This window comes from Dendrobates tinctorius, unplaced genomic scaffold, assembly GCF_039654945.1.
Source record: "Dendrobates tinctorius isolate UK_male_01 unplaced genomic scaffold, ASM3965494v1 ptg000143l, whole genome shotgun sequence".
In the NCBI taxonomy this organism is placed as follows: Eukaryota; Metazoa; Chordata; class Amphibia; order Anura; family Dendrobatidae; genus Dendrobates; species Dendrobates tinctorius.
In genome coordinates, this window is record NW_027361810.1 from 41700549 (window position 1) to 41716189 (window position 15641).

At 52.1% G+C, this 15641-nt stretch overlaps 1 protein-coding gene across 1 annotated transcript in view; it reads left to right on the plus strand.

Moving 5' to 3' along the window:
- The window catches only part of PPIG (peptidylprolyl isomerase G), a 39688-nt gene that overhangs the window by 7250 nt on the left and 16797 nt on the right, over positions 1-15641 (plus strand). Inside the window, exons 4-9 of the mRNA XM_073545823.1 lie at positions 410-517; positions 593-637; positions 727-814; positions 1652-1681; positions 1766-1911; positions 14908-15097. Coding sequence (XP_073401924.1) covers positions 410-517; positions 593-637; positions 727-814; positions 1652-1681; positions 1766-1911; positions 14908-15097 — 607 coding nt within the window. The remainder of the gene's footprint in view (positions 1-409; positions 518-592; positions 638-726; positions 815-1651; positions 1682-1765; positions 1912-14907; positions 15098-15641) is intronic.

Below are 15641 nucleotides of genomic sequence, written 5' to 3' on the forward strand. Positions count from 1 at the left end.
CTGTAATCCCAATATTTCCCTAAAAATGTATTCCCTTTTCACTCTCTTCATCAACGACTTCTGAGGACGAGACCTAAGTAGACTGTGGCCGGAGTATTACCGTGACCCATGGCTGACTGTACGTCGCTGTGGACCTGTCGCATAGCGGGAGTATTCCTATCTCGGGCAGTCTTTAGAAAGAGCCGTGACTATGCGGCCACCACTGTAATTACAATGGCCACGGGATGGGGTTCCCCATTCTCAAGGAACCTGCATCCGTCAGACGTTTATGGCAACTCCTGAGACATCGAATGTATTCTGTACCTGAAGGGTAAAATACGCCATAGACATCATTCCCACATTGTCCTACAGTCAAAACATTAAAATGCCGGGATTTTATGTTAAATCCGTGTCTTCGACTCTTTCCTAGGCGAGAAGGGCATTGGGAAAACCACCCAGAAGCCGCTGTATTACAAAAGCTGCTTGTTTCACAGAGTGGTGAAGGATTTCATGATCCAGGGGGGAGACTTTACTGAAGGTAAAATTGTGTTTCTCCATTTATCGGGGTCCTGTTTAAACTTTTCATTATACTGAGCATAATTTTTCCCTTCAGGCAATGGACGAGGCGGAGAGTCTATATATGGAGGCTTTTTTGAAGGTATGTATGCAACCCCCTGTGTAGTCTGCTTCTGCAGTCACCTGTTGCTTCTTTTCACACTTTTGCTAATTTATTCTCTTTTCCCCCAGACGAGAACTTCTCAGTTCAGCACAACAAGGAATTCTTGCTGTCCATGGCCAATAGAGGCAAAGATACTAATGGGTCACAGTTTTTCATGTAAGTAGTTACTGCACGTGCCCCACCGGGCAAGTATGTGCAGACCAGGGCTGTGGAGTCAGCAAGTCAAACTCCAACTGCACCAATACGAACATGGACTCCACAGCCCTGGTACAGATATGGCTTAATCGGCCATGCTCCTCGCACAGTTTTGGAGGACAAAACCCCTTAATGGGCATTAGAGCATCGGCAGACTGTCTGTCTTATTTGGGTACTTACACATTACATGTGGGACTTCAGGCTTGGAACCTGCCTCGTTAGTCAGAGACAAGAATTGTTGCAAAGAGTGGATAAGTCAGGTCCACTGGAGAAAATGAGCAAAACTATTTTCATGACCCTGGTCTAGTGGCCAAGTGAGTAGCCCATAGCTACCGGATGTGGATCCCTGCAACCTTCCTCCTACCTGCCAGCATTGGATCCCCAATGCTTCTTCTGATTAGTAGGTCCAACGCGACATCATGTTCACATCATGCCACAACAAAGATGTCACACCAGGCACTTACAAATCAGGAGAAGATGCTGATTGTATTGCTCCTGTCAAAATAATGTGGCCGCTGGATCGGTGTCCTGCAAATCGAATCACTCATCTCTATTATGTATATATTATGTGGTCACCTCTATAATGAAGTAATACCAGATCACTTCTGTAGATGCAGCTGCACCAAAGCTCTGTCATCAGTTCACATTGTGCAAAGAATAAGCAGTTATGGGACTTTTGTTATCTGCAAATTATTAATGAAAACGATTTAAAAAAAATTCTAATATAATATTTAATATTATAAAATATTTTTTTCCATTTTCCTTTTACGCTTTCGTTTATCTGACCTCCCCTATCAGAACAACAAAGCCAACTCCTCATCTGGACGGGTAACTTGTTTTGCATTTTGCTCTTTACTACACAGTGTGTTGTCTTTTCGCTAAACTTGGCTTCTGTCATTTTTGTCCTTCCAGTCTTCATGTTGTTTTTGGACAGTTAATATCTGGACAGGATGTGGTAAGGGAGATTGAGAATCAAAAAACAGACGCTTCCAGCAAGCCATCAACGGAAGTCAGGATCCAGAATTGTGGAGAACTCGTCCATGTTCAGAAGTCAAAATGTGAGAATGTGTAATTATTATCCACATTAACGGGATTCACACTGCGGAGGGTTTGGATCCCGATGTCTTAAGACGCTGTGATAAATTTTGCATTATGTGCGGATTCTCTTAAGGATCATACAGAAAATAAATCCTCACCTGGCCCATCAGATACAACATTACTTGTCTAGAAGCATTGCCAGTACTGAACTCTCTTTGGATGGGATTAGTGCCCAAAAGGGTTATTACTCTGTCGCCTCATTGTGGGAGACAGAACTGTGGGTGTTATGCTGCTGTCCACTAGGAGGCGACACTCTGCTTAATCTGAAAAAGATTAACTGCTCCTCCTCTGCAGTATACACCCCTGGACGGCGTCAGCCTTCTCCAGTTTTTGCTTTGTGTCGCAAGGAGGCACACCTAAAAATTTTTACTCCGTTTTTTTCTTACTTGTTTTTTTCCAACGGACTACAGATGAAGAAAAGCGGGTCTCCATCGAGGCTCCCGGCATGGCTCCCTCCTCGGTCCCCTATTAGGGGTACCCGGTTGAGGTCGAGGTGGCTATTCCCCATGTCGCTCCTTCCCCAGTCCCTCGGGTACTGGTTCGAAGTCGAGACTCCCCTCCTTCCCCAGTTTCTTTCGGCTCTGGGTTGAGGTCGAGGAAAGGGTGAAGCCCCCTGACGGTGACAGCAGCACCGTCCCTAATCCCCCTCTGGGGGTATTAGGTTGAGACACCGCAGGTAGGGCCTGTATCGGGCACCATTGAACCACTTACAGACCCAGGGACCCCAGCCCAACTGCGGGCTCCTGTTGGGACCGGGGGAGGTGCAGGCAGGCATGGCACTTGTCAGAGACTGGGCTCCCTGCGCCCCTGTCGCTGCGGCAGCACCAGCTGCATAGCGCCCCAAGAGACCCTCCACAGGGCCCCGTTCGCGCTCATGACCCCACCGCTAGCCTTCCTTTCATTCCAGGGGGGTCTGGGTTAAATCCGACCACCCCCCGGACAACCGCGCCGTCCTGGAGCCCTTCTGGGCATGAGGTCTCAAATTTAGGCCGCGGCTTCGGCCTAGCCGAAGTCGCCGCCTTATTCCTGCCCCCAGCCCGCGCCCCGGATGATGAAAATGACACTCTGCAGTGTCATAGAAGGGGCAGATCGAGGCAGGAAGGGCACGCTTTTACATAGCTCAGTGCGCCCTTTTCAGCTCTCCGCCCCCTTCCTTCTCCACCTCAGAATCCCGGTGGCCATTTGCGGCAGCAGAAAGCATAGCTGAAGCAACACAGCAGTCTCTGGGGGGGGGCACAGGACCGTCAATTGTCGGCGCTGGATCTAGGGGCACACCGGTGGGGTAAGATCACAGCTGGGTTCCCTTACCCAGTTGTGAATTCATATTACCTATAACATTCCCCTATACTTCCCTCTGCACAGCCACCCCTGTAGGGCCCCTGCTAGCCAGCCCCTAAGCACTATGTCGGGCTCAAGAAAGAGGACCAGGTAAGACTGTTTTTATGCATTCTACACAGCCTGCAAGTCCACTCTCCCCAGTGGCAGCACGTACCCGCACTGCCGGGACTACCCGAAACACTGGGTCCGAACCCCAAGACGTCCCTACCAACGCTTCTGCACCTGCGACCACGCCGGAATGGGCTACTCAGATGTCGCAGTCTATGAATAACCTGACCTCCACACTGGTGCAGGGTCATGTCTCGGCTATGAACGTTACCCAGCAAAGGGACAGCCCATCTCAGGGACATGCCACTTCCGACAGTCTCAGACGAAAGCGGACCCACAGGTCGCGTTCATCCGCGTCCTCACATAGCACTCGTTCGTCCCCCTCCAGGGAGAGACACGGTGGCTCTAGATCACCTTCACCGTCCCCTGACAGAGACAGACAACGCGGATCTCCACAACGATCTCCGACCACAGAAGACCTCCGCCCTAGTTCACCCGCTAAGGAGCTCCTTAGCGATGCGCAAGACTCAGAAGGCATATGTGACTCTAACTCAGACAATGAAACTGAGAATTCTCTGATACCTTGTCCCCCTAGTAATACAGCGCTAGTTGAGGATATAATCTCCATCCTTCGGGTGCTGGACATTTCTGATCCAACCCCGGAAGCCCCAGAACACAAGATTTGCTTCGAGACTGTTCTGAAACCACCTAAGGTCTTCCCTAATCACCCGGAATTTCAAAATATACTTTCTAAGCATTTTTCGCAGCCTGAGAAAAAATTTGCCAATCGCAAATACTTAGAAGCAAAGTACCCCTTCCCACAGAAGGACACTAAGGAATGGACAGATCCACCCGAAGTGGACCTCCCAGTCTCTAGGCTAGCAGCACAGACTCTTCTTTCACTGCCAGACAGCTCAACCCTCAAGGATGCAGCAGACAGGCAGGTAGAACGCATGGCTCGTTCAATCTTCAAAGCGGCAAGAGCTTCTATGGCTCCCACGTTTGCTTCAGTCTGGGCGGCCAAGGCCATTCTAGCCTGGGCTCAAAAATTGCCACAGGGCCTCCAAGTTTCAAATCCTCAGCTGTCGGACCAGGCGGTTCAAATAGCAGTAGTAGCAGATTACATGATCCATGCAGCTTTGGATTCTGCAAGAGGTGTAGCGGGAATAGCATCAAACGCCATCACGATCCGGCGTATCCTCTGGCTGAGGGAATGGAAAGCGGACGCGGCCTCAAAAAAGTCCCTCACAAATCTCCCGTACTTCAGTGAGCGTCTTTTCGGTGAAAAACTGGATACAATGATATCCAACGCCACCGGGGGTAAGAGTACCTCTCTCCCTCAATTAAAACCAAAACGCACGTTTAAAAGATGTAACCAATCTCGTTTCCGATCCTTTCGGAATTCTTCAGGCTGGTCCGTCTCACGCCCAGCAGAAAATCGTAACCGCTCCCCCGCAGAGACAACACAAGGGCGGCACAGAGGCCAGACAGGACCTGGCAGTCAAAAGCAGGCCAGGCAAAGTCCAAAGGAGGAAAATCTCAGACTTTCTCCTCATCGTGATTCACAGCTTCCAGAAGACACCTCACTCGTAGGTGGATGACTGCTACTCTTTCAGCAGGTCTGGCTGCCTATTACAGAAGACAGGTGGGTCAAGGAAATAGTGTCTTCCGGATACAAGATCGAGTTTTCTCGTTCGCCTTATTGGGGGACACAGAGACCTTGGGTGTATGCTGCTGTCACTAGGAGGCTGACACTATGCACAAAAAAAGATAGCTCCTCCTCCGCAGTGTACACCCCACCGACCGGCAGAGAATTCCTCAGTTTAGCTTAGTGTCAGTAGGAGGTGGACACGGGTCTTTTATTAGACCCATATCTACCTCGTCGTGCGTCGTTCCTTTTCAGGTTCTACGGAGGGATACAGAGTGATAAGTCACATCTGTACTCCCACATGGAGTCTGCAAGTACGGCGTGTACTGCCACCCCGTATCCTTGCAGTTCTCCGCGGCAGGACCAGCCAGACAGACGCCGACACCAAGACGTGCCAGCGACTCCAGGGGTCCTTGTCGCCAGTCTCCCTCCCACTCGCCTACCAGAGCCTGTCGGTTGGATGAGACGCAAGACTTCTTCAGACAGGTAACGGATCGTGGATGGGTGAGTATTAGGCCCCGGCTTCATATTTATTTACCTGGCTGCCCATTCCCGACGGTCACCTCTTCAATGGTCACAGGGGTAGGCGCTGCGGTCGCTCGCAGTCGCCACAAGGCTATAGGCAGCTCAATGTTGCTGGGCATCCCCCCTTTCTGGGTACAGGGAGCACAGGGTTTTTTCCCATTGGAAGCGACTTGCGACTGCGGCGTCCCACTTTTTTGGACCTCCGCGCCGACCCCCTCCTGACAGGCGGCCGCCGCAACTAATTTAGGCCCCGGCTTCAGTTCGGGCCTACCGCTGCGTCGCGGCCACGCCCCCCGCCCCTTTCTTCTAAGCGGGCTTCTCTCCCGCTCTTCCCAGGCCCTCCCACCGCCTGTCCTTCACCTGCCCAGCCTGTTATTGGCTAGGGGGCGGTGAATCGTTAACCCTGCGTGGTGCTCCGCCCTCCCTCCTCTCCTAAGGCGCACTTTTTCTCAGGACGGCACCATTTTCCCAGCCTGTTAGCCGGGCACCAGCTCCTCACTGGACAGCATCTTCTCCAGCTGGTTTTTTTTCAGGAGGTCTGTCGGCCGGATTTCGCTCTGACCTGCATCCACTGACAGGTCGCAGAGCATCGCTTCTGGGGACACCGGACCGTGAGTAGCTCTGCACTGCAGACTGACCCTTCTCCGCCCTCTGTCCCCCAACCTTCCGGCATTACCTCAGCTTTTCACTATGTCTAAGTCTGATCGTACCCGCTCTACCGCCCCCCCTGCACTTTAGTCAAGTACTTTGCATGTTCTTCGTGCAATCGCAAACTTCCCTCAGGCCAGTCCACTCCCCTCTGCCTGGATTGTAGCAATCCAATTCAGCCTGACGCCGTCCAGGAGCCATCTGCGGCCCCAGGTGAGAGTGAGCCCCCCATGCCTGGCTGGGCCTCCTCGCTATCTCAATCAGTGGCAGACCTCACCAGGTTGTCTCAGTCCCTGGTGGCCGTTCTTGATAAGTTGCCCCTGGACTCTTCAGCAGGGCCAAGCAGGTCCCAAATTGTTCCATCTGAATCAGCCAGCGGTAGTCGCAAAAGACCCAGGCAAGATTCCCAGCCGGAATCCTCTCCTAGTCCCATCTCACCGCATAGCCCTTCTCACCAGTCTCCCTCTCGGGCCTCCTCTCCCGAGTCAGGGGAAGCGCTTTCGGACAGGTCATCTGAGGGGATTTTAGAGCTGGATTCAGACCAGGATGCAAGCATGAAGGTCACAGTGCAGGACCTCATTGCTGCGATCCATCATACCTTCGATATTGCTGACTCCCCTGCGAAATCCTCAGATCAGGAGGTTTCGTTCAGACGGGCAGAAACTCCCTCCAGGGTTTTTCCTTTCCATTCCCAGTTTGGGAAAATTTTTACCAAGGAAAGAGAGGATCCGACCAGACGCTTTCAAAGAGGAAAACGTCTCGGCATACTCTACCCATTTGCTAAGGAGCTCACAGACAACTGGTCGGCCTCTCCCTCGGTCGATCCGCCCGTGTCCAGGCTATCCTATAACACGGTTCTCCCGCTTTCAGGCGTGGCGTCCCTAAAGGATTCTAATGACAGGATTATAGAATCCCTGGCGAAGTCTGCCTTTGAAGCGGCTTCAGCGGCGGAGTGTCCAATCTTTGCTTCATCCTGGACAGCAAAGACCATAGCCACGTGGGCAGATGACCTTCGGCAGGGCATCTTAGATAAGGCGCAACCGGAGCATTTGGCCAATCTCGCCAATCAGATCTCCCATGCTGGGGACTATCTTCTCTCCGCTTCCTTGGATGCTGCATCCTGTGCAGTTCAGGCGTCAAGCAACGTTATTGCAATTCGATGTACACTTTGGCTAAAGGCATGGCAAGCGGACTTGTCTTCTAAAAAGTCCCTCACTAACCTGCCTTTTCAGGGGGTGCGCCTCTTTGGGTCCCAATTGGACCAGATTATTAAGGACGCCACCGGAGGCACGAGTTCACTCCTCCCTCAGTCCAAGCCTCGCAGACCCCCACTAAGGCGTCAGTTTCGACCCTTTCGGACTTTCCGCCGTTTCAATACGGCGGACAACTCCTCCAGCCAAAAGAGACCGCAGGCTCACCAGGAGAGAAAGAAAGTTTCCTTCAGACCCACTCCTTCCTGGCGACCCCACTCCTCCCAGGGCAGACCGTCCAGATCTAGGTCTGGACGGTCTACTTCAGCATGACTATCATCGGGCACGCGAAGGGCCTTTCCAATTGGGAGGTCGACTTCTTTCCTTCAGGGACGTTTGGCTGGCCGCCGTGGAGGACGCCTGGGTCAGGGAGGTCGTATCCTCAGGATACAAGATAGAGTTCGTCTCTCTCCCACGGGATCGTTTCTTCGAATCCCGGCCTCCAAAGGATCCAGCCTTGATCCCGGGGTTCTCTACAGCTATCGCCGCTCTTCTCAGTTCCGGGGTGATTGTGCCCGTTCCCGAATCGGAGCGCTTCACGGGGTTCTACTCGAACCTGTTTGTAGTGCCGAAAAAAGACGGCGCAGTTCGACCCATCTTGGATCTCAAGCTGCTCAACAAGAGGGTCCGCCTTCGCCACTTCCGCATGGAGTCGCTTCGCTCGGTCATCGCCTCCATGGAGGAGCAGGAATTCATGTGATCAATAGACATCCAAGATGCCTATTTACATGTTCCAATTTTCTCCGGACATCAGAAGTTCCTGCGCTTTGCGATTCGACAGCACCACTACCAGTTTGTCGCACTGCCCTTCGGTCTTGCCACCGCTCCCAGAGTCTTCACGAAGATCATGGCTGCGTTGATGGCTTTGTTGAGAGTCAGAGGCCTCGTTCTTTTCCCGTACCTAGACGATATTCTGATCAAGGCTCCCTCATTCCAACAGGCTCACCAAAGTTTGTCAATCGTCCTGGACACTCTTTCCAATTTCGGGTGGATCGTCAACAGGAAAAAGTCCTGTCTGGTTCCTACCCAACGCCTGGTCTTTCTAGGTCTTCTGTTCGACACTCGTCGGTCAAGGGTCTTTCTCCCACAAGAAAAGATTCTCTCTCTGCAGCAGGAAGTACGATCGCTGCAGACCTCGCGATTCCCATCCCTCCGTACAGCCATGAGGGTCCTGGGAAAGATGGTCGCGGCGATAGAGGCAGTTCCCTTTGCCCAATTTCACGCCAGGCCTCTCCAGCAGGCCATTCTGTCGAAGTGGAACAGGTCGCCTCGGTCCCTGGATCGCCCTGTCCATCTTTCTTACCGGATCAAGCGGTCTCTCAACTGGTGGTTGTCGTCACCTCTCATTCTATCGGGTCGATCCTTCCTTCCCATTCACTGGCAGATAGTAACCACAGATGCCAGTCTCCTCGGTTGGGGTGCTGTGTTCCGCAACCACACTGTTCAGGGTCGATGGTCGGATCGGGAATCAGCGCTACCGATCAACGTTCTGGAGATTCGAGCGATCCATCTTGCTCTGGTCCACTGGGAAAGGCTCCTCAAGGGACTGCCGGTACGGATTCAGACAGACAACGCCACAGCGGTGGCATATGTCAACCGCCAAGGGGGAACACTGAGTGTTTCAGCCCTGGCGGAGGTGTCCAAGATTCTTCGTTGGGCGGAGATTTCCGTCCCGACAATTTCCGCGGTTCACATTCCCGGCGTAGACAACTGGGCCGACAATTTTCTCAGCCGCGAGGGTCTCGCGGCAGGAGAATGGTCCCTACATCCAGAAGTGTTTCATCTGCTCTGCCTTCGGTGGGGAACCCCGGATGTAGACCTCATGGCGTCTCGCCTCAACAGGAAAGTCCCACAATTCGTGTCCAGGTCTCGGGACCCTCTGGCAGTGGGCGCCGACGCCCTGGCCGTTCCTTGGTCCCAGTTCGAACTTCCCAAGCTGTTGAAGAAGATCAAGGCAGAAGGACTTCCGGTCATTCTCATCGCCCCGAATTGGCCCAGAAGGTCTTGGTTCGCGGACATTGTCAACCTTTTCGCGGACGCCCCCTGGAAGCTTCCAGACAGAACAGATCTGCTGTCTCGGGGTCCGATTTGCCACCCCAATTCTCGGCCGCTCAATTTAACGGCGTGGCTGTTGAGACCGAGGTTCTGAAACGAGCAGGATTTTCCGACCACGTAATTCAGACCATGATCCGAGCCAGAAAGCCATCATCTTCCAAGATTTACTACCGTACTTGGAAGGCCTATTTCACTTGGTGTGAGACCAATGACGTCGCGCCCATGTCCTTTTCGCTCCTTTCAGTCCTAGCGTTTCTTCAGGCAGGATTGGATGCGGGGCTTGCCCTCAGTTCCCTGAAGGGTCAAGTTTCGGCGCTGTCCATTCTGTTTCAGAAAACGTTGGCTTCCCGTCCTCAGGTTAAGACCTTTCTTCAGGGCGTGGCTCACACGGTCCCGCCGTACCGGGCGCCCGTGGATCCATGGGATCTTAATCTGGTTCTTGAGGTTCTGCAAGGTCCGCCCTTTGAACCCCTCAGGGATATTTCCCTTTCTCTCCTTTCTTGGAAGGTAGCCTTTCTGGTGGCCATCACCTCCGTCCGGCGCGTGTCGGAATTGGCAGCTCTTTCGTGCCGCTCTCCCTTTCTGGTTCTCCACCAGGATAAGGTAGTTCTGCGGCCTCCGCCCTCGTTCCTTCCGAAGGTGGTGTCCTCGTTTCACCTCAACGAGGATATCGTGCTCCCGTCCTTTTGTCCGAATCCAACTCATCCCCGAGAGCGGTCCTTGAACAAGCTGGACCTGGTTAGGGCGGTAAGAGTCTATCTGTCTAGGACGACTTCCTTGCGAAAGACAGAGTCTCTTTTCATTATCCCTGATGGAGCGCGGAAAGGTCACCCGGCGTCAAAAGCCACCATTGCTCGCTGGATCAGATCGGCTATCCTGGAGGCCTACCGTGTTAAGCGTCGCGGAGCCCCTCCGGGTATCAGGGCCCACTCTACTCGAGCAGTGGGTTCCTCCTGGGCGGTGCGCCACAGAGCTTCCGCACTGCAGCTTTGCAAAGCTGCAGCATGGTCATCGGTTCACACGTTTGTGAAATTCTACAGAGTCCACACCTACGCTTCGGCGGACGCCAGCCTAGGTAGACGGATTCTGCAGGCCGCGGTGGTGAGTCCGCTGGCCTGATGGAAGTTTGTTTCCCACCCCAGGGACTGCTTTGGGACGTCCCAAGGTCTCTGTGTCCCCCAATAAGGCGAACGAGAAAACAGGATTTTTGGGTTGCTTACCGTAAAATCTGTTTCTCGGAGCCTTCATTGGGGGACACAGTACCCTCCCATGTTTTACAGCTCCTGTTCTTACTTTGGTTGAATGGTTACAGTTGAGTTGTTTATGTTGTCAACCTATTCTGTTACTTCTCCTACTGCTTTCTCACTAACTGAGGAATTCTCTGCCGGTCGGTGGGGTGTACACTGCGGAGGAGGAGCTATCTTTTTTTTGTGCATAGTGTCAGCCTCCTAGTGGCAGCAGCATACACCCAAGGTCTCTGTGTCCCCCAATGAAGGCTCCGAGAAACAGATTTTACGGTAAGCAACCCAAAAATCCTGTTTTCTACCAGCCCACCGAACCGGTTCTTCCTCTCCGTTCCCCCAAAAACACCACTCAAGACTCGAGCCTTCCATCAAGCGGTTTCCTCCCTCCTTCAAACAGGAGTCATAGTACTGGTTCCTGCAGACGAGCGCTTCCGAGGGTTCTACTCCAATCTGTTCGTAGTTCCCAAGAAGGGAGGCAGTGTCCGACCCATACTAGACCTAAAACAACTCAACAAGTATGTTTGGGTTCGTCATTTTCGCATGGAGTCCCTCCGGTCAATCATTGCGTCCATGGAGAAAGGAGAATATCTCGCCTCCATAGACATACAAGACGCATACCTGCATATACCAATTGCTCCCACCCATCAGAGATTTCTCAGGTTTGCAATCGACCAGGACCACTACCAGTTCGTTGCCCTCCCGTTCGGACTCGCCACGGCTCCCAGAACGTTTATCAAGATCATGGCAGCCACCATGGACGTTCTACACTCCAGAGGCTTAGTAGTCGTTCCATACCTGGACGACCTTCTCATCAAAGCCCCCACCTTTAAGGACTGCGAGGTCAACGTCTCAATCACAATCGGCACTCTGAGTCGCCTGGGATGGTTAGTCAATTTACAAAAATCATCGACTACCCCGAGTCAGTCTCTGACCTTCCTGGGGATGCTATTCGACACCTCCAGGGGTCTGGTGCTCCTCCCCAGGGACAAGACACTGGCTCTCCGTCTAGGAGTTAACATACTCCTCCGCAATCCCCCCCGATCTCCGGTTTGCCATGAGAGTCCTCGGCAGGATGGCAGCAGCAATGGAGGCGGTACCATTTGCCCAGTTTCACCTCAGACCTCTTCAACTGGCCATCCTCAAGTCCTGGGACAGGAATCCTTTCTCCCTCGACAGGGAGTTACGGTTAACATCAAAAGCCAGGACGTCCCTACACTGGTGGCTCAAGCCAACCTCGCTTGCAAGGGGAAAATCTTTTCTCCCAGGCCAATGGAAGGTTTTGACCACCGACGCAAGCCTACATCACAGGGCGCAAGGCAAGTGGTCACCAATGGAAGTGCCCATGCCCATCAACATCCTGGAGATTCGGGCCATCTTCCTAGCATTGAGAGCCTTTCATCACTTGCTGGCAGACTCTCATGTCAGAATACAGTCGGACAATGCCACGGCGGTGGCATACGTGAACCATCAAGGCGGGACTCGCAGCATCCAGGCGATGAAAGAAGTGACACATATCCTCCACTGGGCGGAGGACGCGAGGTCGGTACTCTCTCCGGTCCACATTCCGGTTGTGGACAACTGGGAAGCAGACTACCTCAGCAGACAAGGAATGGACTCGGGGGAGTGGTCTCTCCATCCTGAAATTTTTTGTCAGATCTGCCATCGCTGGGGGACCTCGGACGTGGACCTGATGGCATCCCATCTCAATGCCAAGGTCCCCAATTTCATGGCCAGGACGCGCGATCCAAGTTCGCTCGGTGCAGATACCCTGGTTTAAGACTGGACCCAGTTCCAGCTTCTGTACATTTTCCCACCCCTCCCCCTGATCTCCAGAGTCCTGAGGAAGATCAAGCGAGGGAATTCTAAACATCCTAATCGCACCAGACTGGCCCAGGCGTACATGGTACGCCGACGTCGTACAACTCACAGCAGACGCCCCCTGGCGTCTCCCCATCTGTCCCGACCTTCTGTCACAAGGCCCGTTCTTCCATCAGAACTCAGGGGCTCTCAATTTGATGGCATGGCCATTGAGACCTGGGTTCTGACCCAAGCAGGTTTTTCACCGGATGTCATTACAACCATGATCAGGGCACAGAAGCCAGCTTCTGCCAGGATTTACTACCGTACCTGGAAAATTTTCTTTACTTAGTGCGAATCTCATGGACAGACTCCACTCCCCTACTCTCTCCCAAAGGTTCTTGGCTTCCTTCAAGGCTATCCCTGGGCTCGCTTAAGAGCCAGGTGTCAGCGCTCTCAGTGCTCTTTCAGATGTGCATTGCTAACAAGCCGCAAGTGAGGACTTTTCTCCAAGGGGTTTCCTGGTTGGCTCCCCCCTACAAACGTCCATTGGACACGTGGGACCTCAACTTGGTCCTGACAGCATTGCAGGCACCTCCTTTTGAACCCCTTAAGGAGGTCTCTCTCCGCCTTCTGTCACAGAAGGTGGTCTTTCTAGTGGCAATCACTTCGCTACGCAGAGTGTCCGAACTTTCGGCACTTTCCTGCAGACGACCCTTCCTGGTTTTCCACCAGGACAAGGTGGTTCTCCGTACAGTCCCATCTTTCCTACCGAAGGTTGTGTCCAGCTTCCATCTCAATGAGGAAATCTCACTGCCTTCTCTTTGCCCGGTTCCGGTTCATAGAGTGGAAAAGGCTCTGCATACGCTTGACCTTGTCAGGGCATTGCGTATATACGTGTCTAGGACTGCTCCCTTCCGGAAGTCTGATTCACTTTTCCTCCTTCCGGAAGGCGTTCGCATGGGCCTACCGGCTTCCAAAGCCACCCTTGACAGGTGGATCAGGTCCGCCATACAACAGACTTACCGCCTTCACAATTCTCTTCCGGCCGGTATCACGGCACACTCTACGCGTGCGGTAGGGGCCTCCTAGGCCATTCGGCACCAAGCCTCGGCTCAACAAGTGTGTGAGGCGGCCACTTTGACTAGCATCCACACGTTTACAAAACACTACAGTGTTCATACCCAGTCCTCAGCGGATGCTGGCCTGGGTAGACGGGTCCTGCAGGCGGCAGTACCCCAAGTCTAGGGAACTGTCAACACAATATTCGTCCACTGTTTGGTTGAGTTCTCATATTGTTCTTTGAGTTCGTACATAGTGACCTTATTACAGGCATGGTTATGTTATTCCTGTAATGTTTCCTAATAATGCTTTTGCACAAAACTGGAGAAGGCTGACGCCGTCCAGGGGTGTATACTGCAGAGGAGGAGCCAAAGTTAATCTTTTTCAGATTAAGCATAGTGTCGCCTCCTAGTGGACAGCAGCATAACACCCACGGTTCTGTGTCCCCCAATTAGAGGCTAAGAGAGAGAGATTTTATGGTGAGTACACAAAAATCTCCTTTTTTCAAGTGTAAAGGGGCTGTCCGGTAGAAACAAGTCATCACTTATCCACTGGTGATAACTTATTGATCAGTGGGGTCCGAATGATGGAATCTGCATCGATCAGCAGAATGGGAAACTTTTATCCTTGTTAGACTGGTGCTGACCACCGCTACTTTATTTCCTATGGGGCTGCCGAGGGCTACCCAGTCCCATAGACAATGAATAAAGTGTTGGTTATCAGATACCCAACTTCCATTTTGTAGCTGGGATAAAGTTGCACTGTCGGGGACAAAAAAAAAATCCCTTTTCTTCAAATTGGTGCTGATCCCAGATGTCAGACCCCCGCTGATCAGTAAGTTAACACACCCTTTAATGTATACACCATTTATCCAAATTGCAGTTTGATTAAAGGATGGAGGAGCAGGTTATGGTTGAGATCAAGAGGGAAGTGACTGCAATCAAATTATCTAAAGATTCACTTTTAGTGCAATGCATTTGTCAACATCATGGCCTTTCGGAGGAAAAGAGAGTGGCTTTTTATGCAATATTAGCAGCACCTATCACTGCCCAATGGGAAGCAAGCAGCACTGGATAGATACTTTAATGATCTGATCTCAAAATGACAACCCCTGTCCATATACTCTATGTCCGGTTAGGAATGTGACCCAGGATTGCCACCTGATGTCTCCGTGGCATTTACTGACAGATCAACAGTAGGTTCTTATTTTTGGAAAGGTTGTCCAGATAGGACAAAAAGTTTAAAATGACAGCGATCTAACTATGTAAATGTAGATATTGCATGTAAATAATGGTTCTACAATAACAAGTGTCTTATGTTGTGACCTTCCAACTTTATTAGCGAAGAAAGAGAAGAAAAGACACAAGTCTCCATCATCCAGTGACACCGACGGCTCCAGCGACACAGACTCTTCTAATTCATCTTCTGACTCTGGTCAAGAGGAGAAATCCAAGAAGAAAAAGAAGAAACATAAGAAAAATTCCAAGAAGCAAAAAAAGGAGAAGAAAAAGCGGAAGAAGACTAAGAAGAGGTACTTCACTGTTTGTGTATTGAGAACTTGCCAGGGCATGTAAATGCATAAAGCACAAATTTACTGCTAAAACCCCACCAGGAATCCTGTGTCCTCTGTTGCTTCTGAGCAGCAGGAGACTTAAGACTTAAAGAGGTTGTTCAAACTTAGAGCTTAAAGTCCCCGTTACACACTGCGATATCGCTAGCAATATCGCTGTAAAGTCACCGATTATGTGACGTTACAGCGATATTGCTAGCGATATCGCTGCATGTGATGCTTACCTCCGACCGGCTCCCCGGCTGGTTATCGCTGATCGCGCGAGAAGCTCCTGGACCATTCCTCGTCGGTCACTTCCTGCGGCGCCGACGAGCGAAGCGTGGAGCCGGGCGGGAGGACGCAGGATCGCCTAGTCTGACAGGTAAGTAGCGACCCCCGTCCCCAGCGATGTCGCTGGTGAGATCTGCCTGTGTGGCAGCTCACTAGCGATGCACCAGCGATCCTGACTGCGTCATATCGCTAGTCGGGATTGCTGGTGCATCGCTAGGTGTAACGGTACCCTAAG